The sequence below is a fragment of the Berghia stephanieae genome, chromosome 5, assembly GCF_034508935.2.
Source record: "Berghia stephanieae isolate SIO BIC M18660-M18661 chromosome 5, UCSD_Bste_1.3, whole genome shotgun sequence".
NCBI lineage: Eukaryota > Metazoa > Mollusca > Gastropoda > Nudibranchia > Aeolidiidae > Berghia > Berghia stephanieae.
In genome coordinates this window covers 36,990,433-37,018,222 of record NC_088364.1, presented here as the reverse complement: position 1 = coordinate 37,018,222, position 27,790 = coordinate 36,990,433, and the positions used below count along the sequence as shown (strand labels likewise).

Sequence of the window (27,790 nt, the reverse complement as noted above, 5' to 3'; positions counted from 1 at the left end):
AAATTGAAGATATTCATAATAGTGTACAAATATAGGAAAGACGAAGCTCAATTTTCCACCATAATCAACACCATACACTTATTCAAATTATTTATTCCCTGCTATTGATATCATGTATTAACTATTCTCTTTGCTTTTTGACAATCAATCTTCAATCATTCAACGCATTACTTTTTTTGTGAAATGGATCTCTTATCGGTTTCGAGTTATTATCTGTGTTCATCTTTTGACAATGTTGAAGCACTTGCGTACATGACATTTTTTCTACCTCCCAAGTCAGGATCTAAGAGGAGAAGTGTGGATGTAGAGGACAAACTTCACTTAGCCTACTTACCTACAAGAAACTTATGTAATTTGTGTTTTGAATGTAAGCTGTGTTCCTCGAAGATTTTTGTTGTTGTTGTGTTGCTGTGGGCGTTTTAAAGATAGTTGTCGCCATTAAACAAGCATTCATTATTTTTCACTTTAGCAGCTCTCGTCATCATCGGGATAGACGGTAGCGGTAGACTCTATCAGACTGCAGCCTCGTCGTAGTCGGCCTCGAGACTCGAGAGGTAGGCGCCGATGTGGGCACTGGTAAAGGATTGAGATCCCTGATGTCACCTTGCTTTGTTTACATCTAGACCATGGCCAGATTGTATTTAAAGTGTTCCAAGGCTAAACTAAGAATGAGATAAGCCATTTTTTTCTTCTCTTACTCAGGCCTTACCTTTCCTCATTCTCTTTAGAGTTTTTCTATCTAAATAATCTAAATCTAGTCTAGTTCTCTAAGAACCAAATTGATTGTAGCAATTTAAATTTTAAATAAAAGTTGCTATCTATCATTTTCAAATGGGCTGTTTTAGTGATCTCTCTCTCTCTCTCTCTCTCTCTCTCTCTCTCTCTCTCTCTCTCTCTCTCTCTCTCTCTCTCTCTCTTCTCTCTCTCTCTCTCTCTCTCCTCTCTCTCTTCTCTCTCTGTCTACTCTCTCTAGCATTCCCTCCCCCCCATTTTCCTCTTTTTGGTAAGATTAAGAACAGTCAAGTTAATAACCTAGTCTCTGCAACCTAGTCACTTCTCCCAACTCCATACTGCTATTTACTGTATTGATCAAGAACAGCCAAGGTGAGAACTCAAGTCTCTAAGAATGGTGGCAGGGACCTCCTTTACCAATGCCCCCACGTTGGTGTGGTGTGCCGTTTGATTCATTCAATTTAATTTTAATGACAATAGAAATCTGAAAAAGGGAATCACAATTGTAATGAATTGTTATGGTGGTTGTTCTATAGAACGACTTAGAGGTGGCGTTTTTATGTACCTCCGTTGGATGTGTACAAAAACGCACCATTTTTATGCACCTCCGTTGGCGGTGCTGGTTAATTGACGATAATATTGCTGCTTGAAGCTCGGAGGTAAAAATAGCGATAAGTCTTGAATTTTAAGCTTCAATTTATTAGACGAAGACAGATAATCTGGACGTTTCGGGTTTCTCCTTTATCAACAAAACACGATGAATAAAACATTAAGGACGAGATAATATGTGTGAATGGAGTAGTTGAGGTGAATAAACAAAAACAGTAATGGAACAGGAAATATAATAACCCCTTTGTAAAGAAGTACAAATTGAAATATTACGAAAATTAATTAACACACCATGTTTATGAACCACTGTTGGGGGTATAAACGCGCGGTGTATGACCCACAGAAAAAAAGAGGTTTTAGATAGTTTTAAATTGTAGTTTAGCATGCTGCTCAGTGATTACCGATTTACATTTATACAATGATAATAATTAAATAATAATAATAATAATTACAAAATCAAAGGTAAAAAGAAACATGGCACACAAATACTGATCACAATTACCAAAATAAAAAAAAAGTTTTTGGAAAGCAACAACAACAAAAGAAGAAAAATAAACAAAAACAAAACAAAAAACAATTAAAAGACAAAGGCGCGGTAAACCAAACACTGATAATGATAAAATATAAAATGATAACAATCGATGTGTACACATAAGTGCACGTCGATAACACATTTAATGGTACACCTCTTGTTTTTTAAAAATAATAATATTAATAATAACAATTATAATAATAATAATAATAGCTTAATATAAAGTATTAAAAGTATGTCCAGTAACTATAGCAACAAAAATGGTTTCTTTCTCAATAAAGCAAAAATAAATTTTTTTAATTGTCCACATTTGAAATCGAAGCCAGTTCCCTCAAGGTAAAATTCTTTTACACCTTGTCCACTGCGCTATGGAGCCTTCTGACTATTCATAACATTTAATAAGGTCGTTCTAGAATTTTATTTTACCTTCAATGCAACTTCTATTTTCTGGTTTTAAATTTTGATTTTTTAGATTTTTTGATTATTTGAAAAATTAACAAAGATGTCCATATGTCACAATGTAACTTTTGCCATGACCAAATACAGAAACACTATTGTATAGAATGCGCATGCTTAACGGAGGTGCATAAAATAAAAACGATCCGTTAAGATACACCGTCAACGGAGGGGCATAAAAGCACTATGAAAATATAAAACGCAGTGGCTATGTTCACCGTGCAAAATAGCCTGCAGAGGAGCGTCCTGGTTGGTTCAGGTTCAGTAGAAATATTTGTTCCCTACATGGCCATGTCAATCATGTAGTCATCCTTTTATGATATAAGCCTACCCTTTGATGTCTGCAGTCACATTTTCGTTTTCTACGGTCACTCATAGTTAAACTCCGCCGTATTTCAAACTTTTGTTCTTGTGAGTTAAGTTTTTTGATCGAAGAATGATTGGCTTTTGAGCATCTTGACCCTTCAACGGTTGGTCGTTCTGACAGCTCATGTGTCAACAGCTATCATCTATGCCTTGAGTCATCGCTGAAGCATTAGAAGATGGTCATCGGATAGTTGCTTCACAATCACCACCTTGATAAATATATTATCCAGGCATGATTGACAGGTAAAAAAGCCAAATTATGGTCTAGTTGCATTTGAATCAAAGTATATCTTTGATCTCATCTCATTGAAATTTAAACAATGATATAATAATCAAGAAAATCAGCCGATAAATAAAAAAGTTGCTAAAAAAAGCTAAACTAAACAAAAGGCAATCTTTCAAATCAAATGTCTTCAATTCGTAAAACAGTTGGTTTTCAACCTCAAAAAGGTGTTACATTTTTTGCATAGCAGTAGTGTAACCCTGTGACGGCTAGTAGGATCTTTTATTTCGGCCGGCCGGTTGAGAGCCTGTGATTTGGTCGAAAACTTTAGGGCGCTTGACTCAAAATTCTACAAGAATAGACGGTGGCAGTAGATCAAAGTGGGTAACATTTTTATTTACCAACCATTTTTCTTGGTGCTAGATAATACTAAGTAATTATTTCGCATCAGAAACAATAATAGATCCTATCTCTCTATTACAATAAAATTGATACCACGAATGACAAAATCAACCCACAAATTATTATTATAATGATTATACATTTTATAAATTATTCATTAATAGTCATGAAAGTCATCACCACATCATCATTCCTACTACCAATACAACTACATCCTCCACCATCACATCATCCCAACTATCACTACTACAACCACCCCACATCATCCCTACCACAACTATTACAACCACCACCACACCATCATTCCCAACACCTCTACAGCTACAACCACCATATCATCATCCTTATCACGACCCTACTACAACCACCATCACATCATCATCCTTACCACCATCTTTTCTTACTACTACTACAATATGTTGTAATTACACTTTCAACTTTTGAAATTCTTCCAAGTGGTGTCAGAAATTATTGTGAGACACATTTTTGATTGCATCTCAGTAAATTTTTAATGAAATTCAAATTTATATGTTATCTTCGCATAGATAGGTCTTGAACTCCATTTTTGTGACCAATCATTCTCACCCCTGAACCATCATGACATCATCACCATCCCTACCACAACTACCACCACTACGACAGCAACTATCACATCATCATCAGTAACACCATCTCCACAACCACATCACCACTGCCCTCATTGTAATCAGTACCACCTCTAGTGCAAGCACCACTATCACATCATCTTCCTGGTGGGATCTTTTGACTTGCATGGATCAGAGTTGCTTTCTGCCTTTGTCTTGGCTTGATCCTTTTTTCTGGCCGGATTCATTGGCAGGGAGGGAAACAATTAAATGTATAGTCGTTTTTGGGAGATGATATGTTTGTCCTTGTATATCATCTCTCTTTTGTGTGACGTTAGATTTGTTGTTCTAAATTTTGTATTTCTCTCACAAGGATTCTGTGCTTTTGTCTTGGTGAGAGTTTTAGGTGACCTCAAACTAACTACATTGATAGTTTGATCTTGGAGTCCGTTGAACCAGTCACTTTTTCTCCCGTGCTTTTGATCTTACTTAAATCTATATTTTTTACAGCCCCATATATGTTTTAAGTGCCGCTGAAATGACCTACAAACATATACACGTGCACACACAAATCAACTCGGTTCTTTAGCCTCGATAAGTTTTCACGTTTCATCTTCATGTACTTAACAATGACACACACACACACACACACACACACACACACACACACACACACACACACAGAGGATTCAATTAAAATGTTAATTTCCTGTCAATTGCCAACATGAAACATATGTATACTTAATATTTACTATTTATTAACAAATAAAGCACATACACACCTAACAATAAAGTTCACTCAGTACTTTAACCTCGATTAGTTTTTCACTTTAATCTCTCTGTACCTATCACTATATTTCACTTTGAGCAGTCTCTCTCTCTCTCTCTCTCTCTCTCTCTCTCTCTCTCTCTCTCTCTTTCTCTCTCTCTCTCTCTCTCTCTCTCTCTCTCTCTGTGTCTCTCTCTGTGTCTCTCTCTCACTCACAAACACACACACACACACACCTGGGTGGGGTTCCTGACTTCCAATAGTGGGCCAAATTTTAAGTTGGCATCTCTGGTCAACTTGAAACAATGGGATGTGGGCATTAGTGAATCTGTGAATATGCGAGATGTATGTGGCGACTACCACAACTACTACAACCACCACCACATCATTATCCCTACCACTACCATTACTACAACCACCATGTTATAATTACACTTTCAGTTTTTGAAATTCCTCAGAGTGATGTCAGAAATTGCTGGGTGACACATTTTGGATTGCATCACAATAACTTTTAATGAAATTTAAATTTATAGGTTATTTTTGCATGGATGATTCTTGATGCTAAGCGCTGAAAAATTTCCTACTTTTTAGTGACCATTCATTCTCACCCCTGATATTAAGCGTATCTTACATAAATCATATTCAGTAGAGAGTTTGATAAGAGCCATTTAAATTTGCTGTTTTAAGAACATTTTGTACTTGCATTCATCACTCACCACTGATCTCGCCGAGGTTGTGTGCCATCATTCACATGCCACCCGACTGTTTCTGCAATTTGTTCGTAATGAAATACACTTGTGCTTTTGTCTTCCATTCACCATTTGACAGACTGTGAACTGTGAGCTAGTCCTTTTTTTCAGCAATGACAACTGAGGAAATCTCACGTTATGTTGAAGAAGTAGAAACGGAAATAGACATTAATACAAGACTTATTAATTTAGTCAAACAAAATTCCTTCATTTACGATACAAAAGATCCAAGACACAAAGATCGTAATCTTCTACATGGAACGTGGTCTACTATTGCTTCACAGATAGATCTGTCTATTGAAGGTAAGTACAAAACGTTTTATCTAGCCAATGTCTTTCCCACCATACTTTTAGTAGCTTTGCTACTTAGTATACTTTACCAGACATGCTGACTCTCTCGAATTTATTTAGAAATTCCTAACATTGTCTTCATTCTTGATTTCCCTCATTTCCAGCTTTTTTCTCTTTTTTTTATTATATTTTACTAATGCTGTAAAACCATCATCATACATTAACACATCTTCATTTAAATTCCACTTTTGCTTCGAAATGTTTCCAAATTTTGTTGCTGAAAAGGTGGCAGGTCTGTTTTACCATCACTTGTTAATGAAATTGGCCACTCTGTGAATGGAGTGGGCCAATTTGGTTCGAAAGTTTTATATCCAGTCCCTGTGCCTTTAAATGAATGAATGAACTTTTGAAACAATGTCATCATTTAGTTTTCAACTTGTTAATGGATTGAATTTGTTTTTGGTTTGGGTTTTTTTCTTCTTTTTTTTTTCAAGTTTAGACTTCTTTTTGTTTTATTTTTGTAACCATACACGTTTTCCTTGCTCATTCTTTTGTTGATCTTTTTGACCTAAAGAAATGCTTAGAAAAGTTTCATTTTGCACACCACTAACTTTAAAAGATAGAAAGATTTTGTATCATTTGCTTTGATTATCACATAGCAGCCAACTGTCCTGATTTGACAATCTTAGGACGTCTTACAGTAATAAAATTGGCTTGTTTATTTGTATGGAAATGACCCTGCATATCCCATAATTATGCTTTTTTAATAACAGATTAAAACAAGTAACAGAAAAAGCTCTAAATCTAGATTATATTTTATATATTATAGTCCAAACATGCTGCTATTCTGGATCATAACAGTATTTTGTGTAAGGGTGTCCCATTTTAGCTCTCTGAATCAGAATTCGTGGAGTCAAAATAATGATTTGTTTATAAAGTGCGCATCTCAAGTTTTATTACCATGCATATCTCAGTGCTTTACAATTTTTATTTCTCTTGAGAGTGGAGCGGAATATAACAACGTAAATGACAACATGACATTGGAAGTCTTTTTTTTGGGGGGGGGGGGGGGGGGGGGGGGGTAGAGTTGCTTGGGCAATACTTTCAGATATAGATAAACATTGTTTGTCACTAGTGCACCATTGCAAGTTCCAAGTTGCAAGGGGTGGAATAATACTGTCAATAACTTTACCCTAAATGTCTACAACATAGGTATGTCATGTGTCATATCTTTTGTCATTTTCAATTATCAAAACAGGCAACGGGTGTATTTATTATGAAATTTAACATTGCATTTGCTTGCATCATTTTAAGCTCACTTAAGACAGTGATATAGAAGTTGAGGTATCTTAATCAAAAGCACCAGAATTTCTTGTGCTTTATTTTAAGTAAAAAGAATATTGTTTGTAGCCACAAAGAGTGTGACTACAAAAGATACAAAAGTGTCCAAAGTCCTCATTCGCTTCCCCATCTGTTAAAGTCTCAGATTCACTCGCTTTATCTCATCTATCATAGCCCCAGGTTCACTCTCCAAACTTATAAAAATCAATAGTTTAGATCTTGTTTTGTTGGTGTGGTCATGGCCAATATATACAAGGCGGAAACAGACTAGATCTGAAATCATCTACTTTGGCCGGCCCATTTTTGTCAATTTTCATCTTTTATCTACAAATAAGTGTCATATATCATTTTAAAGCTTGAAATATGAGGATTCAGAATTTGTAAAAATTATGAGCAGGAGACGATTATGTAACTTTAAAAAGTAGGTCAATCAGCGGTGACCCAGATTTACATGGAAATGCAAAATGAAAAGAACTGTTAACAATCTGAAGTGACAAATGACTCAAAATACATGTACACAGGTCCACTTGTTTCAAATAAACAACAAACAGAATATTTTTTGTACTTTGTATTGAAACTAACTTTATTATACAACAAGGGGGACAATTACATGAGGCAAATAACGAAAAAATATTTTTTGTAATATTTTAATCTTTTATTTCAACTTTGAAAAAAAATGGGTCCTTGTTTTCAATTGTATTGTCAAAACGGGTTACAACAACCCAGGAATAGATGCCTGGAGGGTCCTCTTTTACCAATCACACACTATGCTCTGCACATAGGCATAAAAATAAATTGTCCTGCTATTCCTTGGGAGAACTGCACGGTGAAACTCCCCTCTCCTCCAATTATCTGGTATAAAAGCAATATATAAAGACATAGTTGATGACAAGAGCACTGCTTTAAGCATATTTGATTTCCACTATTTTAAACATATTTGATTACTCTGTTGAGAAAATAAGGCTTATAATTGCACATAAGAAAGGCGTTCTTAAGAACAACTACTCACACTTACAACTGTTGTTTGCTACATCACAGAGGTTCAAGTGCAATGCTATGAAATAATTATAATAATATATATAAATAAGTCTAAAATCTCATTACAAACTTATTTCTGGAACATTTTGAGCAAGTCGTACAGCATTTTTTCCTTTCAACATGTAATTCATTACTTAGGTGCTATTACGGATTTTATCCCTATCGGTTAGCAAACTCACAGTTGTGGAGTAATATCTCTCAAGCCTGTGTATCTTGTATTGTAGCTAATCAAAATTTTCATACTGGATAAAATGCTTTTAGATCAGATGGTCAGATCCCAACGCTGCATCCTCCCGGAAAGAAGAGTGAATGTTGTAGTGACACAAAAATATGATATAAGAGAGCGAATCAATATATTTAATATAAATTGTTCACAAAATTCAATTAATTAGCAATTTGTGTTTTTAAATGGCTAGAAATATTCAGATTTGTACTTATATTGAAATATTCAGCATAGGGTACCAAAGTGTACATATATGAACTGTATATTCATCAACAATGTCCAAGTTCAGACATTTCAGAATTCCTGGTGCCCATGCAGATGGGACCCACGCAGGTGACACCAAACTATATTTTGTTCAGAAAAACTTTTTTTTAAATTTTTAAATCATACAAATTGTACTTAATATATCTAACTATTGTTAAAAACAAAACATAAAGTTAACTTTAAATGGAAACTGTTGATTCACTTACCTCATTTGATCCATTCTAAAAACGAAAGTAAAACCTTTGTGTCTTCAAAACGCCACTTTCGCTCAGTAATAAATCCTTAAAAAATATAAAGGAACAGAATTCCGCCACCATTTTGCTACCACAGCTCCAGGAAGAGTTGATCTATCAAAAACAGCAACTATAGTCACCAAATCTCAATTAGATTTTGATTTATTGTGTTGCCCATGAAGAAAATTCTTTTCCTGTCATTATTGTGTTTTCCGCCACAATGTGAAGACTTTGAATTATTTAATTCCAGCATACTTCAAGCTATTAAAAGTACTTTTGGCGGAATGATACATTATCATATAATGACAAGTGCTAGATGATCACAGTTCCGTCACCTTTCCTCTCAATGTGGGAAATTATAGCCTTTGGATGTAAATTTTTTTTCCCAAGAACAATTAAGGGATTTAACACTCTCCCACCAGAAACTTAGATATTAATATTACCAACGAGAACAAATATGATCAAACAATTTTTTTTTCAACTCAGAATGACACAATAATGGAGAAAGTCACCAAATGATTTGTATAAAATTTGCAGTAATGGGTAATTTACCTTTTACGACAGATAAAGGTGTTCAACTGGAATTGTTTTTAGTATTGGATCGTCATGTGAATAATTCAACTATGTCTCCAAGATGACAAAAATAGTCATTTTATGATCTTCAATTATGTCCTGTATATCCGAGTTTTATTTTGGCATGATCTAACACACGTGCAATTTGTAGTCCTTGATTTTTTAGTTGAATTTGCAATTGTTGCTGTTGCTGCCACTCATGCCATCATTGTTTTTGCTGTTGCAGTTTGTCACGGTGTTGATGCAACTAATTTTATTGTTTTGCTAGCACACAATGAGTTGCATCGTTGTTGTGCCTTGGCTTTGTTACTTTGCAACTCTTAGTTATTTTTTATTTATAAAGACGACTTTTATTTCCTCTCGGAAGTTCACCAGTGTTATTTATAGTTTGGTACAATACATGTATATGGATATATATATATTTGGGCTTTTGAAAACAAAAACGAGCTAATGATACTTAAACTCTCTCTGCACACCACATTAAAAAAGACTAATAAATGGTGATTAAGAATAGGAGTGTTGTTATAGTGTTGGCTGTAAGGGTAATTGATGTCATGGTATAAAAACATGAATTCCTCTTGCAATGAGTTATACATAATACAATTAGTATTTTTACCTCATCATGCTGTATGATCTAGGGCTAAAATAATAAATTTTGTATAAAGGATTAAAATAGAGAGTATAAAGATACTAATTGAAGTTGAGCAAGATACAAGGTAGTCGGGTATAAAATTTTTAATATTTTTCCATCTAATGTTGACAGTCATCTTCACTCAGTTTTCACAAACAACTTCCATCTTCGAAGAACCTCCCATCAAGTTTAGCAGAAATATTAAGATACTAAAAGATATAGGTACTTCAGATTATAATAATTTTTCTTTCTTCTGGATATGCACGCACTCAGGCAATTGTGCACCCAATCCATTTAAATCGATGATGTGATATTCACTCAGTTGCACATACCAACAAGCTCAAACCAGGATTTTGCTTGTGGAGAGAGAGAGATGGAGGGGGAGAGGGGGTGGGCTTTTAAAGAAGCGGAGAAGAGAATGTGGGAAATGGCAAAAGTGGGAGAGAGAGTAAGGTTATCAGGATCGTTTTGGGGTTAGTAAAAAGTTTTATGTAGTTTTAATAAACATATGATTTGAAATTAAAACTCCGACCCGCAGACATTTTAATTTTAAACAGATTGTCTGCTTCTCCCCACCCATAGAATCACGCTTTTCAATTATTAAAATTAGATTCTGCAAATAGGATGGTGCCTGTTGACTGTTGATAGAAAGGAATATTATTGGCTCATCGTGCTTCAGTATAGATTAAATATTAAAAGGAAGAGATAAAATTACAATCTTGCTTTAATTCGGCATAAAAGAGGATCAGATTTATTCTGAAAAAAAGATATATAAATCTTTTACAGACTTCCAATCTCTTTGACTCACTCAACCCTAACACCAATTATCTAAGTATTTGGCTGTGGTTACTATTATCCAATCTTTATTTGAACTTTTCTGACAAACTGTAGCGTATTATTACTGCTTGTGTAAATGGCCTCAGGAGACTGAATTCCAATAACTAAGATAAAGCTGCCATTTGTTTCATCTAATATGGATAATCGGTATTTCAATATAGTACATATTTACATTTTTATTTTTTGTGATCAGTCTTCAGTTTTTATGATTGAATATTGCATAGGGTGGTTGTAGGAAAGTAGTGGTGTTATTGGTAGTTGTTATCGCAACTTCCTTCTTCATGTACTCAATTGCATCATTTCAGTTACACTAGTTATACTCAACTAATTTTGATTACACATTCATTACTTACGTCAGTTGAAATGTCAGTCAACATACTTTAGAATGTCAGTATGTGCACTCATTGCGTCAAGTGTTCTTTATTTGAGTTTGAGGAAAATGGCAGCTATGTTTTGATGCTTGAGTGGTGTTTCTTGTGAAGCTTTAAATTTTGTGTCAATTGGGATTTATATTTGAAATATATATTTATATATATATTTGAAAAATATTAATGTAATCTAACTGCACAAACACTATGGTGGCATATCACCATAGAATGAGTTATGAGATCAGAACTGAAAGGTTAAGTATTACTATTATAAAGTTGTTTAACATTAATTCATTTAATTCATCCGACTATGCAGTCACAACTGATGAAAATCTGTCATGAATTTTGAACAATGTAATGGAATAGAGAACAAATTGCACTAATCTATCACAATTTAGAACGTACTTTAGGGATCCAGCTTCTGATACTTGTGTATGTAGGGGGAGAAGGGGTTGTAATTATTATCCTTTTTTCCCCTGAGCTAACAATAACAATTAAGATTGTGATTACTTAGAACTTGGTTATCATTTAAAGAAAATGAGAACAAACATATGATATCAACGTACCCTTCAAATTCCATTATTAGATGTTTTCACTTGAGCATTGACAAAACATTCTCAAAGCCCTTTACAGGGGATCCCTAGCCAATAGCAATACTTAACATCTAAGACGAGACAAGACTCCTGTTAGGTGATATTACGTTGTTGTTTTTTTCGTTAGACAGAATGCTGTTATGCCTCATACTCATTTTACACCTGAGTACAGCGAGAGAATATGAGTTAGAGCCTTTTACAAAGACTCAACTATGCACTGCTCATTTGTAAATATGTTTCATGCAATAATATAGCAGGTATCTCTACTAAAGGGTTAATTTAGGGCTTTTAATGGGCTTGCAAGACTGGTCATTTTCAATGCTTTAAAGGGGGGGAGGAGAATAGAACAGAATGAAGTTTAACAGCTGGATTTAAAATCCTTTTTAACAGAGCAATTCTTACTGTAAGTTAAACACTACAAGAATCTTGTTTGTTTTGTTTTTTTTTGTTTGTTTTTGTTTTTTTTTTGGGGGGGGGGGTTTCCTAAGTTATTATTATGCATTCTTTCATGGGTCCAAGAAAATGCTTTCTGTTTTGTGAAATAGATTTAAACATAATATGAAATATAAAATAAATGATTTTGTTTCTTGTTTCTTTCATACAGAGGCAAAAACCAAATGGCAAAGGCTAAGAAACAATTTCAGCAAGGCCATAGAGAGACGCATCAAGACACCCAGTAGTGGTTCTGCTGCTACCAAGCTACAGAGGCCTTGGATGTATGAAGCCGATATGGAATTCCTTCGGAGCCATGTGCTTTGCCAGAGAGCTTCTTCCTTACTGAAACGACAGGCCCCCTCAACATTTGGATCCCAGCCCTTGTCTCCTCAACTGGACATGCCAGACATAACTGGACAAATTTCCGAAAATTCATTAATATCAGTATCAGATACTGCCTCAATTGCGAGCTCAACTGAATTAGATTGTGCACCATCCCAAAAAAATACAAAATCAAGGAAAATTGATTTCAATGAGTTTGACTCAGCCGCACTCTCATTCATTAACCAAACCACAACCAAAAGGGAGCAGAAAGAAGACCCTGCAATAGGGTGGTTCAAAAGCCTACTGCCAATGTATAACATGTTAAATCCTATTGAAAAACTTGAGTTTCAGTCTAAAGTGACCCTTGAGCTAAGGAGTTTTCTGCTGGCTCAAGAACAGCGAATTGCTCATCTTACAATTCCACCGATGTCAACTCATGCAATCAACAGCAATTCACAAATACGGGAACGTGACTCAACATCACACGATATGTCATCTTTTTCTAAATATGAAAATAATCTAGATTGCAAACCAACCAGATCTCTTATTTTCTTTATCACACTTTTGTTTCATTATAGTCCCAAGTCCAGTAATATTGTTTATAAGTTGTAACACTGTGTCATTTGATGTATTTTTTTACAACAGTAGATGTTTGTCAAAAACAAATATATTTGATGTTGACTATCATAGCCACTAGGATTGCCGTTCTTTCTTATTTTAAAAATATACAGGCTATTCTGCCCAGTAAAGGGGGATTTTGATGTTTCATAACCATACACTTGCCCAAGCCAAAGGGATGGGGTCTCTTGACCTCTCGTGAAGGGTGGGGAGATCACTCTTGCTCTGTCTTCTACCCCCTATATCTGTTGTGCTTGTTTTTGTCTTTTTTCTTCTTTTTTTCTGCTGCTTTTTTACTTTTTATTGGAATGAATTTTTTTTTTATGAATATAATATTTTTTTTAGTATAAGTGAATTTCTCTAGTGGGTTCTGGATGGGAATTTTATTTGACCTCAAATAAAGCACAATGATAATTTGCTGTTGGAATAACTTTCTGTTTCATATTTGAACCAACCTTCTACATCTTACTCTTTTTTTTTGGGGGGGGGGGGTGCTTTTAATTGTAAATCGGCTTATAAACACTATCATAGTAAAACCTATAAAATCAAACAAAAATAACTGGTGTTACACAACATGCATTGTCATTCGCAAAGTTCCGTTCAGAGGAAGGAATTACCTGTTTGCAGATGACCTTGAGTTTTTAACATTAACATATTCATGAGATGCAATTTGAGAATCACTGTAAGGTCGGTTTTTAGCTGTCAATAGATATTTCAACCTTCTTGCTAGCTTGATCCAAGAATGAGATATTGTCTTCAATTAGCTTCTGAATCATACTTCTCACAGTGGATGAAGAACTGTTATTTTTCAAATGTCATGTTTTCGTCCATATTCTGAAAATACTGACAAAAGTGTAGTCAAAAATTATGTTTGCTGACCAGCAAGGGTTGTGTCTGCCCTGCAATCATATTGCATTATGCTAATATTTAGAGCATCATTTGAAATTTTGAAATAAGAAACAAGACATGTCCTAGAATTTGCAAGACTTTGTTTAATAAGACTTACTGTAAATAACCCATTCCCCATCATGAAATAAAAATAACATAATATAGGATAGGAACTATATCTTAGAGCATTTTCTGCTTCGTCATGATAAATTTTCATTAAAATAGAGACTTTACCTTGTTTATAAGCAATTCATCATTGATCTTTTTTAATGTCTGTGTTTCACACAAAATGTACAGTGTTTTTGGATAGAAACCTGGATTCAGCCTTTTGTCTGCCTATAGTGGGCAGAGAAGTTGCTCCCTGTGTCTATCCCCCGATATCTGTTTGATCCTCGGTCAGTTGTATTGTTTTAGTGTTTGGAGACATTTTTTTTTTTTTCCCTTTTAAATCATCTCTGTTATGTACTGTTATTTTTTTATTATTTTGTTTTTGGTCTTGAATATCTCTTTATTTGTAAGCATTTGAGCTTGCTCCTCTTAGTGGGCTTGTGTCTGGATTAGACTTTTAGGTGATCTCAAACTAAGTACACTAATAAAGTGCCCTTGGAATTTCCATGTTTCCTATTTGAACCATTCCCATTTGTCTTACTTTTTCTCATGTGCTTTTAATTATAAATCTAGAATATTTTTTTATCTTCCATTTCCTTTCTTTTTTACTGGCTCTGAAATGATCTAAATGTGTTTTATGGGCCGTAAAACCCATTAAAACGAAAATAATAGTTTAATAAATATAGTACTTTTATGTGACACGGATGTGAAATGAAGGGTAAATTACAGCATTTAGTTGCAAGCACTACTCAAGGTAGCATTGAGTGTTTTAAAAAACAAACGGTCCAGAGCTACTGTCTTCCTCCTCTTTATCCTCTTTACACTATAATTTAACAGTTTGTTTTGTGGGGGATTTTTTTGTTTTATTTTGTTATGGTTAGTATTTGGGATGGGGGGGGGGGGGGGGGATGGTAATGACTATTGCCAAGTTAGTACAAAGGTACTTGGTTCAAGTTAAGTCCAAAAAAGAAATTAAGAAATCTCACAATAATTAATGCTAAGAAGAAATTTTATGTAAATAATAATAATGCAATGAATTAATATAGCGCCTAGTTCCAATCAAAATTGCTCACTGGCGCTTTACATCAATACATCATATATCAATCACATGTATAAAACTGACACATTAAAAACCACATTGATATGATAATAAAATTAATACTAGGAGTCTTAAGTTTTATGCCCTACAGAAAAGTTCAGTTTTTAACTGCTTTCTAAAAGTAAGTGGATTTTCATTATTCTTTATTTCAATACTGATGGAGTTCCACAATCCGGGGCCATGGTGGTCAAAGGATTTCTCATGAAAAGTTAAATGAGCAAATAGATTGAAAAAATAATGAATGAAAAGGTTTTGTCATCACAACCTGTTTGTGTACAATGGCCTTGTCCTTGTTTGATTTTCTTAACTTTGTCCTGGATGAGTGTGTTTGGGTGTACATCCCACATATTAAGTCCATGGGCTGGCTCTCGCTCAGTGTTCGATGGGGCAACTCAGAACAAGTGGTCACAGCATGCAGCATCTGAGAGACATTGGTTGAACATCAAGGAGTTCCCTTGCAATGTTGACACAGCTTCTATAAGTTTAGGGACCCAGTCTGAAATTGTTAACTCTTTCGTAAAGAGTTGATTCCGTTCGCATTATATGTTGGGGGCTTTTTTTTTCTCTTTTTTGATTTGTTTTTTCTTTTAAATGAGAAAATTATGTTTTATGTTTGCACATAGAGGTAATGAGACTTGGACTTCCAATTTGGTGTTGTGACTGACCGAGCATTCATCTCTATCTCAAGTTTTCGTCAATCAACTTTGAGAATAAGGACGAGGAATAAAGGAAATAAGAAAGGGAGAGAGAAGGTGATAGATAAAACAAGGAAGGGGAGAAAGATAAGACTATCAGTAAGACATTCACTGAGAGTGAATAATACTCACCCGACAATAAGACAAAGTGAATTGTGTTTTGTGCTTGAGCACTCGCTTTACACTCAAATGGACCAGTATTGAACCTGGTAAAGAAAAATATACAACCTCTATTTACTCTACTCTTTTTTTCTTTTTGTTCTAGAGCTCTTAGGACCTGGAATCAATATTAGCCATCATACAAACGTTTCAAGATGCCCAAGTATCCACCCACTGGTCAAATACATCGTTTGTACTGGGCCAAACAGTTCCCTAGACAAAAGGGATCTTCAGTTTCTAAAAATAAACCAAATGATTTGAAAGATTTCACCTGGTCTAGGCGTCGACACCAGCGGAATGTAAGTAAAAGAGAAAAAAAAATGATTATTTGATCATGCTTATTATTGTACTTGCATCTGTACTAATGTGCGACTGTGTACTGTGTGGTTTAGTGACGTGACACACAGCTTGTGATCTGCAAGTGTTGGGTTTCATTCCACCATTCTAGAGTGTAAAATAAGTACATTTTAAAATATAAACAATCTAACATGACTACTATAACTGCTGCAACTAAAGTATACTGCATTTTGTCTTTTGTCTTTTTTTTTTTTTTTTGTCTTTTTTGGAGAGGGTCTGGGTTTTCTTATGGCTTTTTTGGGTGTTTTTTTAAAGCGCTTGGGCTTTCAGAGATTTATCATAGGATTGGTATCGATATATATATTATGCGAGCTGTTTTTCTATTGTTTCAATTTATGATTTTTGCTTAAAGAAGAATTTTAATGAAAAAAGTATAAGCATAAAGTTTGTAACAATTGTAATCATGTAAACAAGTTAGTTATTAAATAGAAATGTTACCACCTCATTGTTTAAAACAGTTTTATGTATAGCAGCAGTGGTCAAATTTAAGTTTGTTTTTTAAGATCAAAATCCTGTTCCCTTTTCAAACCAAATATTTTGTTAGGAGTCTTTATCATGGAATCTAGTGTGCTCTGCTTAAAGTTAAAGTTATTTCTGCGGGTGGTTGGATGGGAGCATCACCCTTGAATCGTATACCTATGATGTTCTCATGGGTGTACGATCCGATAGTGATGTCGTTTCTTCTTCTCTTTACTAGCCTATCCTGCTTCTTTGGTTTGTGATTGTATTTTTGACAGGGGATATTTTTTTTCTGTAAATCTTCTGCCTGTTTGTTCTTGGTTATTTATAATTTAGCTTATGATATCTTTAGGTTATGATTTTGATTTACATTTGTACTATTTTGTTAGATTGCTTGTTTTTTTGTTTCAGCGGTCTCTCATATAACCTCAATTGTGTTGGAAGAGACCTAAAGCAACAAACAAACAAAAAATAAAGTTATTTCTAGCATTATCTTTTCATGGCTAGGAATGTAGATACTAATGGCTTATTTTGGACACATCAGTGCTTACATCATTGCTAAATGGAATTAGCATTTCAGGCATTGATGTCTAATTTTGGAAATGTTAGTGCTTACACCATTGTTTGCAGCTTTGTGATCTAATGGTATGACACATGCCTTCAGGTTGGAAGGTCCTGGGTTTGAGTCCTACTCTGACTGAGGTATAGTTGTGTCCTTGGAAAAGGCTTTTTGCTCACTTTCGCTCACCGTAGTTAGGATTAAAATGAGTACCTGTCCATTAACAGCTTTATTTCTGTCGGGAAAAAAAAAGTGTAATATCACCTAACATGCATTACATCTCACCCTACATGTTAAGTGTTGCTGTTGGTTAGGGACACCGTGTAAAGTGCTTTGAGCACATTTAGTGGATATTGATCTATATACATGCTCTAGTTTTAAATTAATATTAGCATTTGAATTTGTTCTATTTTAATTTCAGCTTGCAACCAAAGTAGCTGCCTCTGAGGCAACTGGAGTGGCAGAGAATGTACAGAAGATACATGATAGTAAAACTGAAAAACACATTCCTGATATCACATATAATTATCAGTGTATTGATCAAAATGAACTTGTTTCTCTGCATTTCAAGAAATCTGGCCATGTTGTAGAAATGAAAGCCAAAGATATACCTAAAGATTTAGTAGTTTATATACCAAAAAGCCAAGGTTTGTACCATCTGGATAAGATTTCATCAAGCAGTTTAAAGCAGATTCGTGATGACGGATCGGCATCTTCATCTTTACAAGTCAGGTTGAAAGATGAGTTATTGGACAAAACAAATCCAGGATTCAATATAGAGTCAATTCAGGATATAGCGTGGAGGAAACAAAGTTTGGAACTGAAAAACCTATTCACCTACTATAAGATGCTTTCCAAATTTAGACTCACAGGTAATTGCTGCTCACTTTTTTTTCCTTGTCTCGTTTTAATACATTTTTTTCAGTCATAAATTGCTCTGAACCCTTTTTATATTAGATTTATTTAGGGAAACAATGGGGACTGAATATATATGGGTTTGCTGTGGCTGTTTCAAAGGAGTCAGTTGTTTGTTTGCTTGTATTCTTGCTGATTTTGTTTGGGGAGGAGGGGGGGGGATATTTGTAGTCATAAGTGTACCTGAGCGTTATGTCACGTCAATGCAGAGAAGTTAATGTCATTTTTTCCCAAAAAAATTTTAACATATTCTTTTCTTTTTCTACTCATGTCATATTGTGTATTATATAAGTCGAAGATAAAAGTGTCTCAGTCATTAACTATTTCATGTTATCTATAAATTGACGTCACAGAAGACATTATCAATGTTAAGTCGTTGGGACATTTAAAAAAAATGTTAACTTGACATTTATAGTCAGTGTTTCAATTGTTTTCTTTTCAAAAAATATTTCAGGTCTTGTTGTTTTGACAACAGTTGCTGGTTATGCAATAGCACCTGGTGCCTTTGATTGGTCCGCATTTATTTTTTGTACCCTTGGCACAGGGTTGACGTCATGTGCTGCAAATTCCATTAACCAGGTAGTTCACAAAATTGTTATTCATTCTTATTTTTTACCTGTATTTCAATTAATAGTTGTTATTATTTTAAATTTAACTTGTTTAGAGCCTTACCACAAATGATAAAGCTTTAGGTGGTTTTATTAAGGAAAATAGTAGGGATTAAATAAAAATCACATGCAAATGCCTAATAAACACATGCAAAGACTTAGTCACACATGCACATTACTTCAACCCTTAGCACCAACACTTTTTAAATGTATATTTACAGTTTTAAAAGTTGAATATTAGGAAATTTATCCTTAAAGAAGGTTTTTCTGTTTTTTATTTGTATACAGTCCTCTTTAGTTGTTGGGATTAATCTTTTCCAACATTACTTAAACCTGCAGTTTATATTGATAAGACTGGCACGGTCTTCATCTGATATGCAGATTACATTTATAGCTAAATAAATTGATGGAAATAATAGATCAAGTATTTGTGGCCCATTCTTTTTTATTTTTCATTTTTAAAAATATAAAGATAAGGCATGCAATAAACAAGCTATAAAGAACTGAAATTTAATGAACTCATGGTATCTTCCAATGTTTTTTTCCTTTTATGATCGAAGAGGAACATTACATCTGTGGGATTAATGTTTACTTTTTTTCCTCTTCATTGCAGTTTCTTGAGGTCCCGTATGATTCACAAATGAATCGCACTAAGAACAGAGTGCTTGTTAAAGGTTTTTTGAGGTAATTTTATTACATTTTAAAATTCCCATAATGTAGTATTAGACGACTGCTATTTTATTTTATTTTTTAGAATAGTGATCTGATTTTTTTTTTTTTTTTTTTAAATTGAATGTACAGTTGCAGAAAGTTTCCGCAGATTTGGCATTGACATCTGTCAAAATATCTGTTTGGAAAGCAGTCCGGAGATGACCTTCTGATGAACTAATATATAATTAGGTTTTAGTTATTTTTCTATTTAAACCTACTGTGGGAATGTAGGTCATATTTACAGAGAGCATTTAATAGATGTAGTTTTTGTTTTTTCGGTGGGTTTTTTTTAAAGCACTAAAACGTGCATCCTATGTTGTTACTGAAATTTTCTCCAGATTTGGATTTTATAGGAATGGTAATACGTATAGATTTCATATTTGTTGTCTATGGGAATTTTCTACAAGCCATCATGCTATCTTCGTTAGGTAGCTTTTTTGTTTGTTTGTTTTTTTGTCATGTTTGTGGTTCTGTATTAGAGAATAAAAGATTCTGGACAAATAGAGTTATCTAATTATTATTATTATTATTATTATTATTATTATTATTATTATTATTATTATTATTAACAGGCTTTTGGTTTAATTCATGGTCAAACAAATTAACATTTGTCTTTTATGTCCATGGCCAATAGAACAAATTTTATCTATATCCATTCATTTTGACTTCCGAAGTGTTACAATTAAAAACACCCATTTATTTCCTGCTTCTATCCTCATCAGCCCACTTCATGCTGTGAGCTTTGCTGCAGTATCAAGTTTCTGCGGTTTGGCAATGTTATCACTTGGTGTCAACCCGACAGTTGCAGCACTAGGTGCTATGAACTTGTGCCTATACACATCTGTTTACACACCCATGAAACGCACATTTATTCTCAATACATGGGTTGGGGCTGTGGTGGGTGCTGTGCCACCCATGATGGGATGGGCTGCTTGTACTGGAGCACTTGATCCAGGTAAGGAAAGTTGACCATTTGTGTTAATATATTTGTTATCGATATGATACACGCGCAGAGGCAAATTGTAAGATACTATTCCAACAGTAGATCAACAAGGGACAACCGTGGTGCTTAGTCCTAATTTCGTATCTACAGTCAGTTTGCCCAGGAAGGGCATCCTGGCAGTAAAACTGAAGCCACAACTAATGCGAAGAAGATTAAATTGCTGGCAATAAAAAGTGTCTACGGTCACTTAGTAGAGGCAGACCTGCCAATTTGGTTGGGAAATTCTATATTTTTCTCATTTTCCAATTTCCCCAACTTCCAGCTATTTTGTTTTGTTAGTATCTTATTATTCCAGAAAAAAACATCACCATCATCACTACAACCACCACTACCACCATTATTGCTATCACATCTTATTTCAATCCTGGAGTTGCACAACAATTTTCCCGAATTTTGTATCTGAAAAGTTGGCAAGTCCTTGAAGGTCTCTTGAGGATTCTCATATTTTCTGCCTGAATTTGCATCACCCGTGTCTAGAAATTGTCATGGTTATATCAAGCTAGGTGTTATTTTTTTGATGACAGAAAGGTCTGATGTGTATTGATTCTGACATTTTCTGAACTTGTAGCCAGCATCTCCCCATTTCCTCTTCAAACAGTATCAAGGCTTTTAGTCAAGATTAAAATGAAATTTGATACATTTGATGTCAATAGAGTTCTTTATATTATTTTCTTTTTTTTTTTTTTTTTTTTTAACACCAATTTTAGATATGATAAAAATATTTATCATCACTCCAGCTATAAAAGTGGTGACAAAGTTTAAAGATACTGTTTTTATCAACAAATAAATTCACACTTCACAGGAACATATATTAATGGGAAGGATTTTGTGGTTTTGGTTGTAGGGAATAAAAAGTCAGAAAATATTGATTTTAATTTTAATTAATCCTGTTGTACAGGCATTCAGGGTTAGCAGGCGTGTAGTTGATGTGCTCATATTAGGGAGTGTAGGTTTATCATTCTCATTTAATAATAATCATTAAGAAACTCAAACTTTAATTTTGTCCAAAGTACCACAGTGTATTTCTGATAATCAAGGATCATATCTATTTCACAAACACACACATATACAAAAACATACACTGCTTCCTATGTCTTACACAACTTGTCCATTCATCAGATACTATACAGTCCACTGTGTGTGATAAAGATTTTTTTTTTTTTTCTCTCTCTTTCAGGAGCCTGGCTTCTTGGGGGCATTTTGTATTCTTGGCAATTCCCACACTTCAACGCCTTGAGCTGGAACCTAAGACCAGACTACTCGCGGGCAGGGTATCGGATGATGTCTGTCGTTGATCCAGATCTTTGTCGCCGTGTTGCTTTCCGACATTGTCTATTCCTGACTGGCATGTGCTTGGCTGCTACTCCCTTGGGTGTTACTGAATGGACTTTTGCTGTTGACTCTCTTCCATTAAACTTATACTTCTCCTACTTGGGCTGGAGGTTTTACCAGCAGGGTGATAGTAACTCTTCCCGCAAATTGTTTCGGTTTAGTCTGATTCATATTCCTGCCCTTCTCCTTTTAATGGGGATAAGTAAAAAAGGCAAGCAAATTAAAGATGACAAGAAGTCAGAATCCACTGACAGTATACCTGATAGTGCCATTTCTCCATCTTAATACAAGTGTTATAGTTAATGTTATTTGTGACCTGCCCTGTCAACCTGGTATGATGTCAGGATTAACTAGACGAAGGGAAGTTTAAAATCAGAAGTCATAAAAATTAGGAAATTTAAGTGATTTGATGTGTAAGAATTCAAATGTTGCTGCTTAAAGCTCAAAGAAATAGATAACAGTAGTCAAATTGAATAGACGCTTCATCTGTCTTTGATAATTAGATTGTAACTTCCATTCTGTTTTACTATTATTTTTGAAGTGTCAGAAACAAAACTCAAAGAATCCAATTGTTATAATTCATATTTTGTAAGTTATGCTTAGTTTTCAATTTTTAGAATCAGGTTCATTCCAACATAATACCATTTTGACACAATTGGTCTCATTATAAATTTCTCCTGTGTCATCACTATTTATTTATTTCAAAAGGTAAAACTTTGGAAAATGTTAAATATGTACTTTGTTTGTAACATGTTAGATCAGTAGTTTTTGCTTAATTAAATCCAAGACAATTTATGTGTTTATTTTATCATCAGTGATTTTAAGGAAATCCATATCTTTCATGTAATCCGAATACCACAAATGGTTAAGCTATCCGCTCACAACCAAGGGATTTGTGTCAGTATCAGTGCAGAGATCAATTTAATAGTGCTTTATTTAACTTTGCTTTCTGCAATGGTGGGTAGTTTGATTTTTCGTAGGTATGGAGGGAAATATCTACATCAGACCAGCATTCTGTACAAACCAATCAATTATTACTGATTTGTCCGATCAACTCTACTGAAACAGAGACTAAGTCTAGTTCACTGGTCCTTATGGTCCTAAAGGACCACTATTAAAACTCTTTCATTGTAGATATTGCATTGTGTTCTGATTTCAAATTACTTCTTTTTTATGCCTCAGAGGCCAATAAATGTTTTGAAAGTGAGCTTTTATATAGCACAATATCCATTTAATGAGCTCAAGTTGTTTTACCGGGAATCTCAAGTCAAAAGAAACTCTTACCATTTAGGACATGACTTGAGGCATGTAATGTGCTATTACTAGTGTTTCTGACATAGACATTGCTGTTACAGGCAAGATACTCATTTTAGAAAATGTATAAAGGGTCTTTTCCAAGGTCTCAACTTTATGCCGCATACAGAGGGACTTGAAGCCAGGATCTTCAGTCCAGTCTGACTCATGGGCAGGGCTGAATTTCTTATCCGATGATGCAGGTGTTGATAATGAATAAGAATATTTTTCCATTTTGCAATTGGCAGGTGAGTCACCATGTTGGCAGAGCTGCCCTCTTGTTTTTAGGACCCTAAAACACATGATTTTTGGAATCCTGTTTTAAAATGATTTTTAATCTCGGTAATTTAGTTATTTATTACATTTTTTATGATGTAAGGTCCCTGAAAGGTTTTAAGTGTTGTCGATAGCAGTTTTCTATTGACTTCACAAAGACTCCAATTCCCTATGTTTTAATGCATCATATTGATATATGAATAATCGTATTAAGGACTAATATTTCTATTTTTTAAATAACATAAAATTGTTTATAAAATGTTTAAGATAATTTTTTTTTTTTTTAAAGATGAGAATTTTTGGGTTTGCTTGTTTTTAAGTCAAAATACTATTTATTTATTTTTAACTGTCGAATCTTGATTTATGGGCATTAAGAGTTGGCAGAGAGAGATTACTTGCCACACAAATAAGGGCTTGCCAAATTAATAATTTCAATTAGCATTGTTCGTATTACCTAAATATGATAAGTTGTACGAGTATATAAAAGTAAAATGAAATTGAAGACAAAAATGAAATGTTGGTTTTCTTATATTTTTTCCTTTTTAATTGCTAAAGAATTATTTATTTTAAAAGATGTTAAATGCTAAACTGATCCGTCCTCTAAGTTACATATGCATTGGTAAATGTAATATTGCATTATCCTTCTTGAAATGAAAATATGATTAATATGATTCTGTTTTGTTTAGTTAAAATATATAGGTTAAATTATGAGAACAAAAAAGTTACATGGCTTTTGTTAGTTGACCAGTCTGCGTGTGTACTTATTCATTTTCTGTCATATGTGTGGGAACCACTTTTTAACATCTTTATATAATATATCTTGACAATTGAAATAACCTGCCCGATGTTCTTTTTCTAAAGTGTGGGGAATTACAAAAGATTATTTATTACAAAGAAGCACCAATATATCGGTGTGTTCATTCATACATCCTGATCATATCTACGTTGCATCAAGCGCCTTGAAGTTTCGACAAAAGGCGCTGAAGAAATATGATTATCATCATCAAATACATCATCATTATTATTATTATTAAGGGGGGGAGCGACATTAAAAATGATGAATTTTGACCCAGTTTGCTAAAATTAGATTTTGGTGGGATGTTGTCATGTGACCATTTGTCTGCATAAAAAATTGCATGAGAACTTCATCTTCAGTTTTTTTTTCGACTCAAAATAACGTATTTTGTGACCCATAGTTTGGTTAAATCCTGTCCATTTTTAGTTTCAGTGGACTGATTTCATGAAAGAATATTAAATAGTCTTTAAAGGCAAAAACATATCAATGAAAAGTAGAAACTCTCCTCTATCTTCAGCAACCAATCACTTTGTTCTTAATTATGTCATGTGGTCACAATCCAATCAGAGAGCGAGAGGAGAGTTTTTCCCTAAACTCGTTTACTTTGACTTTTAAATGCGTTTTTCTCAAAACTGCAATTTTCGTCACTCCCTCAGTTTTCAACCAATCTTCTTCAAACTTTCTACAAATGAGTTTCATACAAATACGCAGGTCCTCTAGGAGCCGGATTTTTTATTTAAAAATATTTTTATGAGTAATTTGAAATTATGTAACTTTTTTCAAGGGGAATAATCGAGTAATAACTTTGAACTTAATTTTTAAAGTTTCTAATTTAAAAGTTAAAAATCGGGCTTCTAGAGCCTCTTTATTTTCCCTTTTTCTACCTCTGACCAAAATATTATGGCAATCGGTTGATAAGCAAAAAAGCTTTTGACTTTTTAAGATTTGTTGTTTATTTTCCAATATGGCTTCGTTTCCATAGCAACGGGCAACTTTTTCGAAAAAAATAATATGCAATCATCCTTTCCAAACATATACATTATGACTGTGCATAGAAGTTTAGGATATTTCATCAAATAAAAAAAATGACCCTTTAGTGTCGCTCCCCCCCTTAAGGGTTAAATCTATCAAATGATGTACATTTTACCATATTTGTTAAATAATTTTCAATCTGGGGGGGCACATTAGGAGACGCCTTAGTCACCTCATTCCAAGCTATGTGAAACAGATAGTTCTTGATACCCCCAAATCAGATAGTCGTGGCAGATTACATTCTTCCAGATCTAGTACAAAGACCCAGCCACTGGTGGGTCGACAGAGGGAATTTTGATAAAATATTAAAGACTTCAAATGCTCAATCATTTCAGTCTATTTGCATATGCAATTCAGTTGTTCTACCCACCATCTTCATGTTTGATAACGTAATAATGTACTATTGGGTTTGGTTTTGTTTTTTTCCTGGGTGGGGTTTCTGACCTCTGTAGTGGGCAGGGGGGCACATACTGTGTCTTCTATCTCCCTATATCTGTTTTCCAACTTGCTTTCTGTCTTTGTCTTGGAATGAGATTACTTGGTTTTGCCCTTACCCTGACTTTGAGGGAAACAGTCAAATGTATAGTTAGTTTTGGGAGATGGTATTTTTTCGTTGTAAATCATCTCTGTTATGCAATGTATTATTTTTCTTTTTACATATATATGATTTATAAACAATTGAGTGTGTTCCTCTAGGCAGGGACCTGTGCTTGTGTCTGGATGAGACATTTAGTGATCTCAAACTAAGTACACTGATAGTGTGCTCTTGGAATCTACATCTGTTCCCTCTTTGAACCAATTCCCCTTTGTCTTGCTTATTCTTGGGTGCTTTAACTTTAATTGTAATTCTAAAACTTTTTACTATCCAATTTTCTTCCTTTTTACTGGCACTGATATGACCCAAATGTGTTGCAAGCGCCGTAAAACCCTTAAAAACAAAAAACAAACACATACTATTGGTTGTTACCTGAAAAAAATGTCAGAATTCAGAACCATCCCTGCTATATTTTTGTCTGTTATAGATACACATTTTTTGTTCAGTGTTGTTTTATATTATTGGCTGATAATCTTGCCTTAAATTGAAGATTGAAGAAGTTGACATTGATATACATAGTCATTTTGTTTAATTTTGTTTTCCATTTATTACTTTTGATCTTAATTAAATTGACCTTTTAGTGGCAAGGCTTAAAATTCCATTCCAAATCACAATTTCTTCCTGTATCATTAGAACTGAAAGACTTAACATTTTTACAAAGAGAGCAATAACAACAATGCCACTCAAACTTCATGGAGGCCTTAACCACATAACTATTACAGCTCTCCTTATGAAAATAGGAAGGCATTATTCCTGGTATGAAAGGGATGTCAAGGGTTAAAGTATATAATTAATATATTGTAATTATATGCCCCATCATTATGTTTTTAATGTTATGTGAATAAATGCGTGAAAATATGTGTTCAATTTTGTTTATTTGTTTTGAGTTTTTAACAATTTTGTTTGTCTGTGTGTGTGTGTGTGTGTGTGGACATTCGTGTGCCTGCAAAGAAATAAGACCATTTACAAAGCAGCACCAATATATCGGTGCGTTTTTTCACATCCTGGCAACGTTCCAATGAAATTCAGTGTAAAAAAAAAAAGGTGAGATTATCGACCAATGGTGTTCTGGGAATGATTCTTTGCCCACTAAAATTGACCAGCTACTCTTAATTTCTTCAAATTCGAGGGTCAAAAGTCCACAATGTCCTTATCTTCTTCAATTTCTGGCATTTTAGGGCCTTAATATTATACTGACTGAAATTGTCCCGTAGTGTTACATTTTTCATTGGGTAATTTTTTTTTTAGTTCTTCCATTTTGAAACGGTGCGTGTGTCAAGATTTTACATTGTACATGTTCATCCTGCATGGATATGTTTGTCCTGCATTTTGTACTTCTTTTTCTTTTGGAATGGCTGGGTGAGGCATTTTACCTCCGGTAGTGAGTAAGCAGGGAGGTCACTTGCCATTTCTTCTATCGCCCATATATGTTTTCTCTTTCCATGTTCATGCATGGGAGATTGCAGGAGAAAGTTTGCTGACTGGGGAAAAATATCACCATCATATTTTTAGACCTTTGCTTACTTGCGGGAAATTTAGTGACACTCCTGTTTTTGTGACGTCAGCCTAGACAGACTGGCGCTAAATGTCAAAAATGACACAAGACCAGGGGGATGGGGCAGACGGGTCTTTTTTTCTTTCTCTGTTAGTTATAGTATAGGTGCTTGTTGGTTTCCCCCGCCCCCCCCCCCTCTCTCTCTCTCTCTCTCTCTCT

General features: G+C 34.2%; 2 protein-coding genes across 5 annotated transcripts; both read left to right on the top strand.

Moving 5' to 3' along the window:
- The first annotated feature begins 250 nt into the window (after positions 1-250).
- On the top strand, positions 251-26,943 carry LOC144972854 (protoheme IX farnesyltransferase, mitochondrial-like). Of its 4 annotated transcripts, none has more exons than XM_078914587.1 (7): positions 251-367; positions 16,247-16,439; positions 17,937-18,387; positions 18,885-19,009; positions 19,652-19,722; positions 20,472-20,704; positions 21,930-26,943. In XM_078914587.1, the coding sequence occupies exons 2-7, from the start codon at positions 16,296-16,298 to the stop codon at positions 22,367-22,369; spliced, it is 1,464 nt and encodes a 487-aa protein (XP_078770713.1). In that variant the 5' UTR covers positions 251-367; positions 16,247-16,295; the 3' UTR covers positions 22,370-26,943. The 4 variants fall into 4 exon arrangements, with proteins under 4 accessions (XP_078770713.1, XP_078770714.1, XP_078770715.1 ...); XM_078914588.1 differs by having other exon boundaries at positions 265-349; XM_078914589.1 differs by having other exon boundaries at positions 291-554.
- LOC144972855 (uncharacterized) lies at positions 8,779-15,052 on the top strand. The gene has a single exon (XM_078914591.1). The coding sequence runs from the start codon at positions 12,373-12,375 to the stop codon at positions 13,183-13,185; it is 813 nt and encodes a 270-aa protein (XP_078770717.1). The 5' UTR covers positions 8,779-12,372; the 3' UTR covers positions 13,186-15,052.
- Positions 26,944-27,790: the final 847 nt, after the last annotated feature.

Bases quoted from the DNA above. Each gene is read 5' to 3' on its own strand.
- LOC144972855 (XM_078914591.1), top strand. From the start codon at position 12,373: ATGAAATATAAAATAAATGATTTTGTTTCTTGTTTCTTTCATACAGAG.
- LOC144972854 (XM_078914587.1), top strand. From the start codon at position 16,296: ATGCCCAAGTATCCACCCACTGGTCAAATACATCGTTTGTACTGGGCC. The intron at 19,010-19,651 runs GTAGTTCACAAA...TCTTCATTGCAG, and splicing joins CTGCAAATTCCATTAACCAG to TTTCTTGAGGTCCCGTATGA. The intron at 19,723-20,471 runs GTAATTTTATTA...TATCCTCATCAG, and splicing joins CTTGTTAAAGGTTTTTTGAG to CCCACTTCATGCTGTGAGCT.